The sequence below is a fragment of the Cetorhinus maximus genome, chromosome 1 (genome assembly GCF_964194155.1).
Source record: "Cetorhinus maximus chromosome 1, sCetMax3.hap1.1, whole genome shotgun sequence".
In the NCBI taxonomy this organism is placed as follows: Eukaryota; Metazoa; Chordata; class Chondrichthyes; order Lamniformes; family Cetorhinidae; genus Cetorhinus; species Cetorhinus maximus.
The window spans coordinates 191,282,667-191,301,353 of record NC_135879.1 but is presented as its reverse complement, the minus strand read 5'-3'; the positions used below and the strand labels follow the sequence as shown (position 1 = coordinate 191,301,353).

The following is an 18,687-nucleotide window of genomic DNA, read 5'->3' as shown; positions in this document are numbered from 1 at the left end:
ATAAATTACTTCCATTAGGAAAGTTCAAGGTTCGATGAAGCTCTCACCTGCTGTAATCCAACCTTGACTCATGTAATTGCTGTTGCTTTCGAAGGAGCAGGGTCTCCTGCTGAGCGAGCAATCTCTGCAGTCTTTCTTTCTCTAGTTCCAGCTCCATTTTCTGACACATCAGCTGCTGCTTTTGGTCTACCAGCAGTTTCTTTCCGTGCAAAACTTCTCCAGCCATTATTCCCATTTGATCATTCATTGCTGGATCATGAAACATTCCAGAGTAGGCATTGTGTTCAGTTAACAGTTTGAAATGCCCATTATGTACATTAGTCAATTTATATTTATGATCAGCATCTCTACTTCTCAACCATCCATAGTGAGGTTGACCGCCATCTGTATCACAAAAGGTACCAGCCTGCTCAGCACCTACAACTAACTGTTTGTTCATTTCATAATGTCTTCCTGCAACTGGCTCTCCCCGAATTGTATTTCCAGTTCTTTCCCCACAACCATTTTGAGATGGAAAACTCTCAGTATGCTGAGCTTGAAGATGATGATTGTGGTTTGGGAAATGCTGGGCCAGGTCAGATTGAAGGTGAGGAGCGAGGGATGGACCAGTAAGCACTTGTTTAGATTTATCAGTGGTATTTAATGTACAAGTAGGTACAATTCCAAGACAGGAGCCATCTAGGTCGGAAGAAGCCATCTGAGGAAGATTCTTCTTGTTAGACACCTAAAAGCAAAACAAAGGTAACAGAAATACCAGCATATTTATTGATGATTCCTTTATTGGCATTTTCTTATGCAAATTATTACCAATGTATTTAAATAACTATCTTGGAAAAGAGAAAATACTGGAAATACTCAGCAGGTTAAGTTGTGGAGGTAGAAACAGAGTCATTGGCTGGACATACTGCAATCCATCACCACGGGAAACATGGCAGCCAGGCCCCTTCAATCGTGGAAGTGGCCATGCTTCAATCTCCCAGCAGCGGCAAAACTTCCCCCAATTAAGTCAGAGGGCAGAAGGGACTGACACGGAATGCCCAGCCATCACTGGCGGGATATCAATTGTGCTCATTAATGAGCCAATTGACAACATTCAGGGATTAAATGGAAGCCGCACGGCCTTCATGCACCCTTGGAAGGCCACCCCAGCAATCCCAGTCGCGTTTGCAAGCAACCTCCCGGGGCATCCCTCACTATCGGGCACTCGAGGGACCTGAGATCAGGAAGAGTGAGAATGCTGAAAGACACCCCTCTGAGACACCCATTCCAGCTTCACTCACCTTTGGTCTGGGGTCACACAATGATCCTGGGCCTCTGTGGGTGCATTGCCACCAGTGGGAGTGGTGGCTGCTGGTGGCATGAGGAACTGCCAGCTTCTGATTAGCCGGCAGCTCTTAGCGGGCGGATCTTCTGCCGCTGGGAATCTCAATCGCAGGGAATAGTGGCTATTTAAGTGCTTGAAAGGCACTTGATTCTGTTGGGCTTCCCCAACACAACTGACAGGGGTTCTCTACCAGTCCTCTTACTCCAGGGTGAGAATCCCCATCAGCCCAACAAAATCCAGGCCATCATTTCAGAACAATGACCTTTAATCGGGACGGCAATGAAAAGACATTGAGTTAAAGTCACTGGATACACAGCAGAAATTAGTAAGCGGAGTTATAACTAATAATGAGGCAACTTTACTCTGCACTTTTCATTTTTATAGAATTAATTGAATGACAAGTTTTACTTGTGTATGATTGAATTTTGAAATGTTTTGTTATTTCTTTCCTACACTATTCCCAGCTACAGAGCATTCCATTACCTATTCCATGACCTAAGACTCTGTAAAGAGGTATGGATTCATTCTCAGGCTCTTATCTGTTCAGCATCTCTACTTGACAATGCAACTGAGAACCAGAACTCATCAAGTTGTGAACCACGGTGAAAAACCTGTGTCCTACCTCAATGGCACAATGTATAAATATACCAAGCGTGACTGTTATACCCTCCAACAGGATGACCAGGAGTAAATTTGTCACTTCATTTGCATAACCCAGACTCAGAATCCATAGATTATGTCACTAGCCAGCGTGATGTCTGATCAATTTGTTGAAGTAGCACAGCATGCTTTAACATGAACGATATAATCGAAATTCAGAGCATCATATCAAAGTGTCAAGCACTGAGATTTACTGCAGATTACCTTATTACAGGATATAAATAATATAAAACATATTTTTGTTCATTTGTGGGTTAACAAATTAAAATTATTTTAATGTGTCTGAAAATACATTAATTAGCCAAGAACTGTTTTTGTTTCACCGGAAAGTATACATAAGGCTGATGTTTACCTACTGTGCCATCCTCAACACCTTCCAATGGCAGTGTTGCTTCAAGCTCCAATTTCTCAACATTCGTTAAATATAGATAATCTTGCCATCTTAATTGTGAACTCCACATCAACCTTTGTAATAAAACCCTTATCCTACAAACTACGAAATAATATTAAACTGGATATTCTGAACTAACGTCCTTTTTTATGAGCTGGGAAACAGCCACAATTATTGCCACAGAAATAATTTTGTTTGGTGCCATAGGATTTACCACAATTGTAGCCACACAGGAAAATAAAAGTTTGTTCTTTAACATATGTTACACATGATTTAGGAAATGTGCAGTTTTATTTCCAATTCATACTCTGATCTCCACAAAATTGATTTAAAAATATATTTTAAATGACTGAAATGCAGCACAAACATATCATTCTTGATGAAGATTATAGTATCTCAGCAACGGCTATGAAATATCCATTATGTATTAGCTATGCAAAGGACCAAATGAACTCTGAGATACAATGGCTTACTCGGTTGCTCCTCGCAAAAAAAGTACTGAGCACAAAAACTTAGCACCATTATAAATTTTAATTTTACTATTTGCAAATCAGAGAAGTCATTCCCAGTTTATAAGGCACATTTCATTTGCAGTGTACTGAATCACACACAACACTCATAGAAACAGAAAATAGAAGCAGGAGTAGGTCATTCAACTCTTCGAGGCTGCTCCGCCATTCTATATGATCATGGCTGATCCTCTATCTCCACACCATACTCCCACTCTCTCCCCATACCCCTTGACGTCTTTAGAGTCCAGAAATCTATCTATCTCCTTCTTAAATATATTCAGTGACTTGGTCTCCACAGCCTTCTGTGGCAGAGAATTCCATAGGTTTACCACCCTCTGAGTGAAGAGGTTTCTCCTCATCTCAGGCTTACATGGTCTACCCCGTATCCTGAGACAATGACCCCTTGTTCTAAACCTCCCCCAGCCAGAGGAAACATCATCCCTGCATCCAATCTTTCCATCCCTGTCAGAATATTATATATTTCAATGAAATCCACTCTCATTCTTCTAAACTCCAGTGAATACAGGCCTAGTTGGCCCAATCTCTCTTCATACGACAATCCTGCCATCCCAGGAATCAGCCTGGTGAACCTTTGCTGCACTCCCTCCATGGCAAGTATATCCTTAGGTAAGGAGACCAAAACTGCACACAATACTCCAGGTGAGGTCTCACCAAGGCCTTGTACAGCTGCAGTAAGACATCCTTGTTCCTGTACTCAAGTCCTCTTGCAATGAAGGTCAACATACCAGTTGCCTTCTTCACTGGTTTTGTTCAGTTATTGGTGTACAAGGACACCCAAGTCCCTTTGTACATCAACATTTCCCTATCTACCACCATTTAAATAATACTCTTGTCATTGTGTTCTTCCTACCAAAGTGGATTACTTCACATGTATCCACATTATACTGCATCTGCCATGTATTTGCCCACTCACTCAACTTGTCTAAATCACCTCGATGCCTCTTAACACACTCCTCATCACTCACATTCCCACCAAGTTTCATGTCGTCAACAAACTTGGAAATATTACATTTAGTTTCCTCATCCAAATCATTGATATATATTTTGTGAATAGCTGGGGCCCAAGCCCTGATCCCTGCAATCCTCACTAGTCACCGCCTGCCACTTCGAAAGAGACCCGCTTATTCCTACCCTGTTTCCTGTCTGGTAACCAATTCTCAATCCATGCCAATATATTACACCCGATCCCATGTGCTTTAATTTCACACACTAACCTCTTACGAGGGACTTTATCAAAAGCTTTCTGAAAATCCAAATGCACCACATTCACTGGTTCTCCCTTAACTATTCTGCTAGTTAGGTCCTCAAAAAACTCAAGTAGGTTTGTCAAACATGATTTCCCTTTCATAAATCCATGTTGACTTTTGTCTAATTCCACTGATATTTTCTAAGTGTTCTGCTATCACATCGTCCATAATGGACTCGAGCATTTTCCTGACTACTGATGTTAGGCTGACTGGTCTGTAATTTGCTGTTTTCTCTATCGCTCCTTTTTTTAAATAGTGGGGTTACATTTGCCACCCTCCAGTCTGCCGGCACTGTCCCAGAATCTACTGAATTTTAGAAGATGACAACCAACGCATCCACTCTTTCCATGGCCACCTTCTTTAGTACCCTGGGATTATCAGGCCATGGGAGTTTATCGGCTTTCAGTCCCATTAATTTCTCTAGCACTATTGTTTTAGTAATACTAATTTCCTTCAATTCCTCCTTCTCACTAGACCCTTGGTTCCCTGGTATTTCTGGGAAGTTATTTGTGTCTTCCTCTGTGAAGACAGAATCAAAGTAATTGGTTAATTGCTCTGCTATTTCCCCGCTCTCTATTATAAATTCTCCCTTTTTGGACCCTAAGGGCTGAATTTTGCCCTTGACGGGCAGTCGGGCCCAACTGACTCGGCGGTGGGCAGGCAGCCGATCGCCGCTGCCGAAACGGGCCCCGCCGCCATTTTAAGTGGGCGGGCCAATTAAGGCCCGCCTAGCGTGACGCCCGACGGGAAGCGCTATGCGCTTCCTGTGCGGGCAGGAGGGGTTTCCCCAAATGCGAGAGTGCGCTCTTTCTTGCATGCGCGCGAAAGAACACACATCTCCCTGAGGCTTAAGTGGTGCCTCAGGGAGATCGCGGAAAGGTTTTCAAAGTTTAAACATAGAAAAATAAAAAAATCATTAACATGTCCCCCTCATTTGACAATGTCACACGAGATGGGACATGTTAATAAAATGCACAAAAGCTTTATTAAACTTTTTTAAAACCAACAAGAAGCCTCATCCCGCCGGTGGATAAGGTTTCATGTTTTTTCAGAAGCCTGCCGGGGCTCCTGGCCCGCCCACCAACCTGAAGGTTGGACAGGCAGGTCCTTTAATTGTTTAAATTATCCTGTCAATGGCCTCAATTGGCCATTAACAGGTCAGCAGGCAGACAGCCGATCCTGAAGATTTAAATGGGGCGGGATGATGTCGGGAGCTCCCCCTGACCTCATCCTACGTCATTTTCGTGTCAGCGAGCGGACCCCGCTCCCTTCTCGCCGACGGAAAAATTCAGCCCTAAGGCACCTACATATGTCTTCACTAATCTTTTTCTTTTTACATACTTATAGAAGCTCTTACAGCCTTCTTTAATGTTCCTTGCAAGTTTACTCTCATACTCTATTTTGTCCCTCTTAATTAATCTCTTGGTCCTCCTTTGCTGAATTCTACACTGCTTCCACTCAACACCTCCAAGCTGACAAATACCAGCCATCAAGCATTAAAAGACATCGATGATTGTGTACATATTTTGGGAAAGGAAGGGAGCATGACAGTATAAGTAGTACAGTATTTTCATATATACCTAATTGCCTTTATATTTGAAAAGTCATCTTTTGTTTTGTCACAAGCTAGTTCATAGAAAGCTACAAACTTACAGATGTTTCCTTCACTGTCACTGGGTCAAAATCCTGGAATTCCCTCCCTAATAGCACTGTGGGTGTACCTACACCATATGGACTGCAGCAATGCAAGAAGGCAGCTCACCATCACCTTCTCAAGGGCAACTAGGGATGGGCAATAAATGCTGGCCTAGCCGGCAAAGCCCACATCCCATGAATGATTGTTAAAAAACACAGAAAATAAAACAGGAAAAGACCAGCTGGTCCTGTCCAGTGTAGCATAAATTCCACAGGCCAATCGACTGACCACTGCCACTTCCAAGGTGTCATGCTATCTCCTGGGAGAGGAGAAAAGGCCTTAAGCAAATTTCGAAAAGAATTTGGAACAAGAGAACTTTCTCTCCCACTCCCACAAAGGTAATCAAGCAAGCTGTAAGGACTTGCTGATGATTAAGAGGAGGCTGATACAATGGTAATTGACATTGTTGAATTGTCCTGCTGTTTGTGGATCGGACATACCTAGGTACTTTTCTATGCTGTTAGTGTTTTAGCTGTACTGGGAGTTTGGCTAAGGGTCCAGCCAGTTAAGTAGCACCGGTGCTCAAGCACCGCAGCCAGGATGTTGTTGGGAACTGTAGCATTTGCTGCGTCCAATACACTGCCATTTCTTGATGTCATGTGGAATTGAATTGGCTATGACAAGAACACAACAAACAGGGGTAGGAGTAGGCCATTCAGCCCCTTGGTCCTGCTTCATCATTCAATAAGATCATGGCCTCAACTCCACTTTCTTGCCCGACCCCATAACCCTTGCCTCCTTTGGAGATCAAAAATCTAACTCAGCCTTGAATATACTGAATGACCCAGCCCCCGCTGCTCTCTGGATAGAGGATTCCAAAGATTAATGACCCTCAGAAGAAATTCCTCCTCATCTTCATCTTAAATCTTTTTATTCTGAAACTGTGCTCCCTAGTTCTAGAGAAACATCCTCACAGCATCTACCCTGTCAAGCCCCCTTAGAATCTTACATGTTTCATTAAGAGCACTTCTTATTCTTCTAAATTCCAATGATTATAGGTCCAACCTTCTCAACATTTCCTCATAAGACCACCCTTTCATCCCAATAATCAACCTAGTTAACTGCCTCCAATGCAACCATATCCCTCCTTAAATAAGGTGACCAAAATTATAAGCAGTGCTATAGGTGTGGTCTCACAAATGCCATGTTCAATTGTAGCAAGACTTCACTACTTTTCTACTCCCTCCCCATTGCAATAAAGGCCAATAATACATTTGCCTTCCTAATTACTTGCTATACCTGCACGCTAACGTTTTATGATTCATGTTTGAAGACACCCAGACTCTCTGTACTGCAGCACTCTGTAGTCTCTCTCAATTTAAATAATATTCTGCTTTTCTAATCTTCCTATCAAAGTGGATAATCTCACACTTCCCTACGTTATACTCCATCTGCCACTCACTTAACCTATCTATATTCCTTTGCAGATTCTTTGTATCCTCCTCACAACTGGGTTTCCTATATCTATCCTTGTATCGTCAGAAAATTTGGTTATCCAAGTCATTAATATAGACTAAATAGTTCAGGCCCCAATACTGATGGAGTAAGGAGTGAGGTTTTGTGGCATCTATCACATGCATTTTTGAAATCCAAATACACTACATCTACTGGTTCCCTTTATCCATCCGATTTGTTACATCCTCAAAAAAACTCGATTTGTCAAATAAGAGTTCCCTTTCATAAAACCATGTTGACTCTCTTGATTGTATTAGGATTTTCTAAATGTCCTGCAACAACTTGCTTATTAATGGATTCCAACATTTTCCCAATGACAGGTGATAGGCAAACTGGCCTATAGTTTCCTGTTTTCTGTCTCTCTCCTTTCTGAAACAGATGTTACATTTGAGTTTTCCAATCTGCTGGGATCTTTCCAGAATCTAGGGAATTTTGGAAAATTACAACCAATGCATCCACTATCTCTACAATGACTTCTTTTAAGAACCTATGATGCAAGCCATCAGGTCAAGGGACTTGTCAGCCTTTAGTCCCATTTGCTTTCCTAGTAATTTTCTCTTGCAATAGTGATTGCTTTATGTTCCTCCCTCTTTTTTGCCCCTTGATTTTCTATTCTTGAGATGTGTTTAGTGTCTTCTACCATGGATACAGATACAAAATACTTGTTCAAAGTCTCTGCCGCTTCCTTGTTTCCCTTTAAGTCCCCAGTCTCATCCCCAACATTTACTTTAGCTGCTCTCTTCCTTTTTATATACTTGTCAAATCTCTCCTTATATTTCTTGCTATTTTACTCTCATATTCTAAATTTTCCCTCTATTATTTTTATTGTCATTAGTCATGATAAGGATCCCAGGAGGCCAAGAAGATTTGTCCACTCAACACTCTTGGCTCAAGGTGGCTGCAAATACTTCAGCTTTGTCTTTTGCGCTTATACTCTGGGCTCTGCCATCGTTAAGAATGAGATGATCATAGAGCATCCACTTAGTCTAATCCTTTCACTGTTGTTTAGCCCACTCCTTCTGATTATAGTGAGTCAGAGGGTCCCTATGAAGCTGCACAAAATAAGCAGTACTGATCTATATGCCCTCCCCATGTGCCACATTGGAGAAGGGAGACCTAAGTGTAAGAATTATAAATATATTAGTGCCTCAGTTGGTAGCATTCTCACCTCTGAGTCAGAAGGTTGTGGGTCCGCGCCAGGATTTGAGCACAAAAAATCAAGGCTGACACTGTAGCGCAGATGAGATGTTAAACCGACGCCCTGTCTGCTCGCTCAGGATGTAAAAGGTCCCATGGTACTATTTTGAAGAATAACAGGGGAGTTATCCCCAGTGTCCTGGACAATATTTATCCTTCAATCAACATAATAAAAACAGATTATCTAGTCATTATCACATTGTTGCTTGAGAGGTTGCTGTGTGCAACTTGGCTGCAGCATTTCCTACATTACAACAGCAACTACACCCCAAAAGTACTCCATTAGCTGTAAAGCACTTTGAGACATCTGGGGTTGCAAAAGATACTATATAAATGCAAGTCTTGCTTTTTAATTATTACTGTAGAACTGAAGTGAAAAAAAAATAAGAGGACCTTTTTAAGAATTTGCAGCATTTATGTTAGCTATTCGCTCAGGTCCAAGGTTGCTGGTCACACATACAAGCAGATATCACAACCCCCAGAATATAGATTGCATCCTCTTCTGCCAATTATGTAGTAAAATACTCACCACCACCTTCTCAAAAGCAACTAGGGATGGGCAATAAATGCTGGCCCAGCCAGCGAAGCCCACATCCAGTGAATGAAAAAAAATAGCATAATTCATGAGTTACAACAGCACAACCAAAAATAAGACCTGTAGGGAGTTTTAAAATGCTTGACAAGTGACACACACTCCACCTAAGACAACTAATGGCTTATTTAGATAAAATACATGAATGAACAAAACACATTTTCACAGTGAGGATAGTAAATTTTCCTGCACTTTTTGTTTTTTCAAAACAACGATGCAATGTTCTACAAGAAGCACAAAGTTATCATGCAGGTACAGCAAGCAATTAGGAAGGCAAATGGCACGTTGGCCTTTATTGCAAAGCAACTGGAGTACAACAACAAGAAGTCATGCTATAATTGTAGAAGGCTTTAGTGAGACCATACATGGAGTGCTGTGCACCATTTTGGTCTCCATATCTATGGGAGTATATACTTACCTTGGGTGTGGTACTGCGAGGGTTCACTAGATTGGTCCTTCAGATGAGCAGGTTGTCCTATGATGACAGGGCGAGTAAATTGGTCTGATGATCTCTGGAATTTACCAGAATAAGAGGTGGTTGCATTAAAACAAACAAGATTCTGAAGAGGCTTGACAGGGTAGGCACTGGGAGGTTGCTTCCTTTGACTGGCGAAAGCTTCAGGATAAGGGGTTGATTATTTAGGGCTGAAATAAGAAGAAATTTCTTCACTCAGAGGGTTGTGAATCTTTGGAATTGTCTGCCCCAGAGCATTGTGGATGCTTCATTGTTGAGTATACTCAAGGCTGGAATAGATATTTTTTCAAGACTGGGTTAGATAGATTTTTGATCTCTCAGGGAATCAAGGGATATGGAGAGTAGGCAGGAATATGGCATTGAAACAGAAGATCTCAAACATTCACTCCCTCCACCACCGACACACAATAGCAGCAGTGTGTACCATCAACAAGATGTACTGCAGGAATTCACCAAGGCTCCTTCAACAGAACCTTCCAAACCCACCACCACTACCACCTAGAAGGGCAAGGGCAGCAGATAGTTGGGAACACCACCACCTGGAAGTTCTCCTCCTTGTCACTCACCATCCTGACTTGGAAATATATCGCTGTCCCTTCACTGTCGCTAGGTCAAAATTCTGGAACTCCCTTCCTAACAGCAATGTGGATGTACCTACACCACATGGACTGCTGCTGTTCAAGAAGGGAGCTCACCACCACCTTCTCAAGGGCAACTAAGGATGGGCAATAAATGCTGGCCCAGCCAGCAAAACCCACATCCCATGAATGAATAAAACCAATGACCTGTACAACTGAAGCATAACCTCCCTACTTTTGTAATCAATTCCCCTCACAATAAATGATAACATTCTATTAGCTTTCCTAATTACCTGCTGGACCTACATACTAACCTTGTGATTCATGCACTAGGACATCCAGATCCCCTGAATCTCAGAGCTCTGTAATCTTTCACCATTTAGATAATAAGCTTCTTTTTTATTCTTCCTGCCAAAATGAACAATTTCACATTTACTCACATGATACTCCATTTGCCAGGTCTTTGCCCACTCATTTAACCTATCTGTCACTTTGTGTTGGTGTTCCCATGCATCTGTTGCCCTTGACCTTCTCGGTGGTAGAGCTCGCGAGTTTGGAAGTGATGTCAAAGGGGGCTTGGTGAGTTGCTGCAGTATAACTTGCAGATGGTGCACACTACTGCCACCGTGCGGCAGTGGTGGAGGGAGTAGATGTTTAAGGTGGTGGATAGGGTGCAAATCAAGCCTCCTTTGTCCTGGATGGTGTTGAGCTTGTTGAATGCTGTTGGAGCTGCACTCATCCAGGCAAATGGAGAGAATTCCATCACATTCCTGAATTGTACCTTGGGCTTTGGGCGATCAGGTGGTAAGTTACTCGCTTCAAGAATTTTCAGCGTCTGACCTGCTCTTGTAGCCACAGTATTTATATGGCTTGTCCCAGTTAAGTTTCCGGTTAATGGAAATCCCTTGAATGTTGATAGTGAGGGATTCAACAATGGGAATGCCGTTGAATGTCAAGGGGATATGGTTAGATTCTCTCTTGTTGCAGATGGTCATTGCCTGGCAGTTGAGTGTTTTACCATTACCAATTGAATTAAATTCTTCATTCTCGCTCGCCCCTCTTTGTCCACATGTTTTTTTTTGCATCTTCTACCATGAAGACAGATTCAAAGTATTCATTTAACATCTCTGCACTTCCTTAACCCCCATTATAATTTCTCCTGCCTCTGCATCCAAGGGACACACGTTTACTTTTGCTAATTTCTTCCTATTACATACTTGTAGAAGCTTTTAAATTCTGAGTTTATGTCTCAGTAGTTTACTCTTACATTATCTTTTCTCTTAGGTTATCAATTTTTTGGTAATAAGACAATAGAAAATAGGAGTAGAACGACATATTGCCTCTCAAGCCTGTTCATCATTCAATAAGACCATGGCTGCTCAGATTTTGGCCTCAGATCCACTCTCTTGCAGGTTCCCCATAAGCCTCAACCCCCTTTTTCCAAGTTACAAAATCCTTACTACCAGATGTTTACAGGTCTTTTTGTCAACATTATAAGCCTCTTCTGTAGGATTGGAATCCCCTCCAACCAGACTTTATTAAATATAAAAGCCCCAAGGACCTCGCTTCATGGACATAAACACTGCCAAACAGGCCAAACCTCAACACAGAGGCAGGCTGTACTACAAGGGGTTAATCTTCAAACATGTCAACACCAAAATCAAATCGATACTGTGTAAATATACTGGGACATTATCATCTCAAAGACACAAAGCAGGGGCCATCAGACAATCTAATTAAAGGAGAAAAAAAATACCTGGAAAAACTCAGCAGGTCTTTTTCAGCATCTGCGGAGAGGAACACAGTTAACGTTTCGAGTCCGTATGGCCCTTCAACAGAACTGTTGAAGAGTCATACGGACTCAACGTTAACTGTGTTCCTCTCCGCAGATGCTGTCAGACCTGCTGAGTTTTTCCAGGTATTTTTTGTTTTTGTTTTGGATTTCCAGCATCCGCAGTTTTTTGCTTTAATCTAATTAAAGGAGCTGAGAGACCATTACAGCAAATGGGCACATCCCGCCCGTGGATGAGGTTTCATGAAAAATGCGAAGGCTGCCTGGACTCTTCGCCTGCCCACCAACCTTAAGGTTGGACAGACCACTTTTTTAATAGGGTTAATTAGTTTAATAATGGCCATAACAGGCCTTTGACAGGTCGGCGGGTGTGCAGCCGACTCCGGTGCACACGCGCCAAACGGAAGACCAGAATGACGCGCGGTGACGTCGGGACGTATACCCGACGTCACCGTGCATCATTTTACGCGTTGGCGTGCGGGGCCCACTCCCGCATGCCAAACAGAAGATTCTGGCCCTTAAGTTGTGAAGGTGGATGCTATCTTTTTTAATATTTTTGGGAATATGGTGGTGTTCTGCAAAGGAGTGGGTATGTGTGTGTGTGTCTGTCCATGGCTAATTAAACTGTGGGAAGGTTAGTAAAGACAGCATATCCATGGGAACTGAGAGATGAAAAGTAAAGGTACTAGACACATGCATTTGTAATGAGAAGCTATGGTGAAGTTGGAATTATAAGTAAATAAGTTGGGTTTTAAATTTGCATAGATGATAGGTAAGGACTTGACTTTTCAGCTGCTAAATTTCAAAGGGAGTTTAAGGCACTTTTACAATTTACAAAGGTTTCATAAGTAAACAAGGGAAGGTTATTAAATTTTATTTGACCTGAAAGTGGAGGCAACAGGAAGACATGAAAGATTTTTATATTTTGGAAAAGTTGAGTTCAAGGAGGTGCTTAGGACAATGGAGTCTGGGAAGAAAGGGAAAAAGGATATTTTAGCAAAGATGTTAAAATGAGTTGAGGTGGCTGGGTGGGGGAGGTGTCCTGAGAGCTGCTCTGTGCTGAGAAAAGTTGTGAAATTGAAGCAGCCATCCAGTTTCAAGCCAGAAAATTATTTGTTTTCAGAAAGCAGTCAGTTTCTGAACTTCCTTCGGATTTCCACAGCAAAATGGAAGAGAGTGAGGAGTTGTGAGGTATACTTTATTAAAGTAGCAGCAGTTTTTGTCTTGGGTAATATTACTGTATTTTTATGGTTAAAAATCAGTAAGGAAGCTGTTGTTAAGTAGTTTACTTGTGTGTTCTGACTAAGTGGGTTTTTTGGGGAGGTAATGTTTTGTAAGACTGTTTTAACTGTGTAATTTTAATCTGTGTGTTTAAGGCCAGGATTTCCCGGTCGGCAAGCGGGGGGGTGGGGCCCACTCGCAGATGTGTAAAATGACACGGATGATGTCGGGCGGAACTCCTGACGTCACCCCGGCCCATTTAAATTTTCAGGTAGGCGAGGGCTCAGCAGAATCAGCTGTGCACCCGCCGACCTGTCAATGGCCAATTGAGGCCATTGACAAAGTCATTAGTGGACCTGCCCGTCCAACCTTAAGGTTGGCAGGCAGATCGGGAGCCCTGGCAGGCATTAGAAAAAGCAGGATGAGGTTTCATATAGCTTTTTAAAAATGTAATAAAAGTATATTTGAAAGTGATGGACATGTCCCAACTCATGTGACAGTGTCACAGGAGGGGAAATGTCAGGGAAATTTTTTTCTCTATTTTTCAGGTTTTTTATTGTGGAGCTGATCTCCCTGAGGCAGCACTCAGCCTCAGGGAGATGAGTACGCTCTTTCATGCGCATGCACGAAAGAGCGCACTCTCGGCTCAGGGAATCCCCCCTGCCCGCACAAGGAGCGCATAGCACTTCCTGGCGGACGTCACATTGGGTGGGCCTTAAATGGCCCGCCCACGTAAAATGGCTGCACACCCCCAATCAGGAGCGCTGATCAGAGGCGCGCTTCCATGCGGCCACTCCTAAACATCCCCCCCAACGGGGGTAAAATTCTACCCTAAGTTTTTTTTTTCTTCTTGTTAATAAATCTTTTAATTTTAAAATCCTGAAAGTGTTACTGGGATTCTATGCTTCTAGGATCAGTAGTTTTCCCCTCGTTTTCAAAATATGAAAAAAATAGATGATCAGTAAGACAAGTTTCCCTCTGGGATTTGGCTTGCTCAGCGAATAACATTGGCTGCGCTCTTAACAAGGGGAAGCTAGACAAACGTTTGAGGGAAAACAGAATATGTTGTTACAATAATAGATTTAGGTGAGAAAAGATGGGAGAAAGCTCAATTGAAGCATAAACACCAGCATGGACAAGTTAGGCTATAAATAGGTTTATCCTATGTTATGCTATGTAACTTTCCATGATCTTGTTCTCCACACTATTACTGCAGGTTTGGCTTGGGCAGCCTATACAGAGATTAATAATCTCCATGGTTACTGCATTACCCTTTTACATGTACCTCTAACTTGGCAGTTGTCCACAATAAGCATGGGTGGTATAATTGGTGGGGGTCACAAGAGAATGTTAATCCCATAGGACAGGTGAGAGTGGAGCAGGAAGATGAAAATTTCATAAATCAGAAACTCGACCCAAACCCGCATCCAACAAATCTCCACTTACAGTGGGAGCGGGCGACCAACCTGCTCTCTGGAGAGAAGTCCATAAATTAAGTATTTAATTGAGTTGCATCCCTCGAATTTTATTAAAACTTTAAAACAGGACCTGAAAGTCAGGTTTCCCAAGGCTTAAGAGATCTGGGAGTTGTAGGGAGGCAATGGCTGCATCCAGCTGTTAAATGCTTTTCCATCACTGTTTATGAATTAGAAGAAATAGAAGTGCTTCCCCCACAACAACTCCTCCCCGCACATGCCCCCGACCCAAGCTAACCTGCTTTCTACCCTGTGATTCACTGACACCCCACCATGATTCAATGATACTTGCCACCCTGTGACTGGTCTCCAAAGATCACAATTATTCTCTCACTATTAAAATAGTATTAAATGAAGGAAGTTAGCCCTACAATGCTATCTACACTACAGGGTAATTGCAGAAATTGAATTTTGTTACTAGTTGCAGGCTCTCTGCTTCTATCAGCTCAACAGCTGAAATCTCAATTTATTTCATGCTTCTCAGTCTGTGTTGCAGGTTTGCATATAAAATTTGTATTGGCATTATTCTCTCCCTCCCCCATTTCCTGGGCCCAGTTTTCCAGTTTGGCCTTCCCTGTACTGTCAGTCAAGAAACAGAGAGAATTTTTATTTTGTGAGATCCTGCTGTTAAATTCAGCAGGACTTCCACATCAACTGCATTTCTGGTTGCTACAAGCCATCTCAATCCACCTCTCCCCATACATTTCGGGACCTGTATTTCTCTAAACATGTTTCACCTTCACTAGTAAACTAGTTCAACTTTAAAAACAATTTTTTTCAGCTGCTGTAAACCAGAAACCAGCATGTCTGATAGGGAGAGTGACTGAGAGAGAACAAGAGGAGTGAGAGTTGGAGGAGAGAGAATGAGTGGAGAGAAAGAGACAGAGGAACCCCATTAATGAGGTCAGGACTACTGAGTTGCCGATTAAAGTTACTATATTGAAGGGAGAATGTTTTCTTTCATAGGCGAGCAGGATACACGACAGCTTCTACACAGCTACGTTCTCTGCTGTGTGAATGAAACAGAACAACACCTGGACCCACCACTGCAAAAAGAGAAATTTCCTCAAGTTAGTCTAAGTAGTCAGTTGAACAGTTCCTCAATACAACTAATGGGCACTTCAAATTACCATTTTGAGCTTTCAAATTGCTAGCTTGTTGAGAAAAAATGGTTAACTTTGTATTACAGAAATAAACCTTTAAAAAATTCAGCATATGGAACACAGGCAAAATAGAATTTGCCACAACTGGTAATTCAACTCATGCTTTCATTCTCAGTTTCACACACTTGGTGGAAATGAAGCACATGGTCATAGGATGCACCAACACATTCTCCCTGACCATGTGCAGCCACAAGCTAAGGGGCAGCAGTGTGTTGGTATGTTACAACTTCAGCACCACTGCCTGACAGTAGTAAGAGATGTATTAAAAATTCTCCTTCCAAGTTTAGAACCGCAATTGAGTTATTAAAACAGGTGAGCATCTGTAGTTAAAGATGGGGAAGCAGGTTTATTTCTGCAGTTGTCTTAAAAACATTTCAAGCAACCAAAATTTTCCAGCTGATTCTGTATCTCGCTCAATTCTATTAATACTGTCTATATGTATACAAAGAAGTTTACTCACTAAGACTTGCTGCTCCCAGATCTTCTGACCTGTGCACAAATGAATCTGTGCTCTACAGTTAGTTATTAGCTTATATTGATCCAACAGCGAATAAATTAAATATCAAGAGAGCATATCCACATTCATCAGTTTAACATAATAGTAGTATCTTTTTCTTTTGCTTTATTATGCATGGTGAATCAATCATTTCTCAAATCAATAAAGATAATGCTGCTGATGTGGTGTACATGGACTTTCAAAAGGCATTTGACACAGTGCCTCACAACAGGCTTGAGAAAAGTTATTGCTCATGGAACAGTGGCAACATGAATACAAAATTGGCTGAAAAATAGGAAGCAGAGAGTAATGATCAATGGATATTTTTCAGGCTGGAGGAAGGTTTGGAGTGGAGTTCCCCAGGGGTCGGTATTGGGACCCTTGCTTTTCCTGATATCTATTAATGATCTAGGTCTTGGTGTGCAGGGAACAATTTCAAAGTTTGTGGATGATACGAAGCTTGGGAGTGTTGTGAACTGCGAGGAGGATGGTGTGGAGCTTCAAGATGGCATAGACAAGTTAGTGGAGTGGGCAGATAGGTGGCAGATGAAGTTCAATGAGGAGAAGTGTGAAGTGATGTATTTTGGTAGGAAGAACATGGACAGACAATGTAAAATAAGGGGTGAAATTTTGAAGGGGGTGCAGAAGCAGAAAGACTTGGGTGTATATGTGCATATATCATTGAAGGTGGCTGGACAGGTGGAGAGAGCAACGAAAAGGCATATAGTATCCTGAGCTTTATTAATAGGGGTATAGAGTACAAGAGCAGGGAGGTTATGCTGAATTTATATCAGGCACTCATTAGACCTCAGCTGGAATATTGTGTACAATTCTGGACGCTGCATTATAGGAAGGACGTGAACACATTGGAGAGTGCAGAAGAGGTTTACAAGAATGGTTCCAGGGATGAGAAACTTCAGCTATGAGGATAGATTGGAGAAGTTGGGACTGCTCTCCTTGGACAGAAGAACGCTAAGAGGAGATTTGATAGAGATGTTCTAAATCATGAGGGGGCTAGACAGAGTAGATGGTTCGGGTCTGGAATGCACTGCCTGGTAGTGTGGTGGAAAGTTCAATCGAAGTATTCAGGAGGGCATTATATGATTACTTGAATAGAAACAATGTGCAAGGGTACGGGGAAAAAGCAGGGCAATGGCACTAGGTCATAAGTTCAAGGTGAGGAGCAGGAGGTTTAGTGGGGATATGAGGAAAAACCTTTTTACCCAGAGGGTGGTGACAGTCTGGAATGCACTGCCTGGGAGGGTGGTGGAGGCGGGTTGCTTCACATCCTTTAAAAAGTACCTGGATGAGCACTTGGCACGTCATAACATTCAAGGCTATGGGCCAAGTGCTGGTAAATGGGATTAGGTAGGTAGGTCAGGTGTTTCTCACATGTCGGTGCAGACTCGATGGGCCAAAGGACTTCTTCTGCACTATGATTCTGTGATAATGCTCATCTGGAGAGCCAGTGCAGACACGATGGGCCGAATGGCATCCTTCTGTGCCGTTAAGATTCTGTGATAAAAACTACACAGTACAGAAATAAAATTGATAAAATACAAGTGTTATGGCACAGCTGATGGTAAATGCAGAGCTGTTCAAATCCCAAAAGGGAACTTGAAACAACAGCCACAATTTGTTTTGCAGTTTGTATAAATTTCGAGTTGCGTGCCTTGAATTCAGTAGTAATAAGACCATCAAGTCTTATAGGTTTTTACAAAACTAGACTAAACATTTATCCAGAAGAGAAATGATTTTTAAATACATACATGGATCTACAAATTACTACCATGATAACTTCTAAATCCCCTAATCAATCTAACTCCCAGTTACACTTTCATTAAGGCAACAGTAAGACACATAGCACTAAGTTTTACCAGTAATCTTTGGGAAAAATAAACACACAGTTTTTAAACTTCACCTGGCTAGGCAACACATTTCATCCCTCCTTTGAAAACAATCTAGTCTGGTTTATTTAAAAATACAAATATCCTTTTACATTTTACATTCTAAGCTTCCCCCATGTTTACCACGTTTACATCAAAGCCTTCGAATCAGCTGCCTTTATCAATTAAGTCACACACACACACACACACACACACACAGACACATCCCACTATTACTCTATTTAACAATAAATTCCAATAACATTATGAGAATTATTGTATCTTCCTGACACAAGCAATAATAAAGGTATACACTGATGGGCACAATGAACTTAGCAAATAAAACTTAGTTTGCTATGATAAATGCATAAGAATTAAGTGTTACTGTTGGTCGTTTATATCAGAACAAAGTAGTACATTTTCTGCAGTCATAAGCAGCACATACAGACAATATACATAAACATACTGGGGCTTAAAAGAGTTAAATGATGAAGACAAGTTCCCTA

At 41.9% G+C, this 18,687-nt stretch overlaps 1 protein-coding gene across 5 annotated transcripts in view; it reads right to left on the bottom strand.

The window, feature by feature from the left end:
* kiaa1328 (KIAA1328 ortholog) overlaps positions 1-18,687 on the bottom strand; it is a 275,580-nt gene that overhangs the window by 132,555 nt on the left and 124,338 nt on the right. For all 5 annotated transcript variants that reach the window (XM_078551400.1, XM_078551422.1, XM_078551406.1 and 2 more), the window contains one exon: positions 48-724. In XM_078551400.1, coding sequence (XP_078407526.1) covers positions 48-724 — 677 coding nt within the window. The remainder of the gene's footprint in view (positions 1-47; positions 725-18,687) is intronic.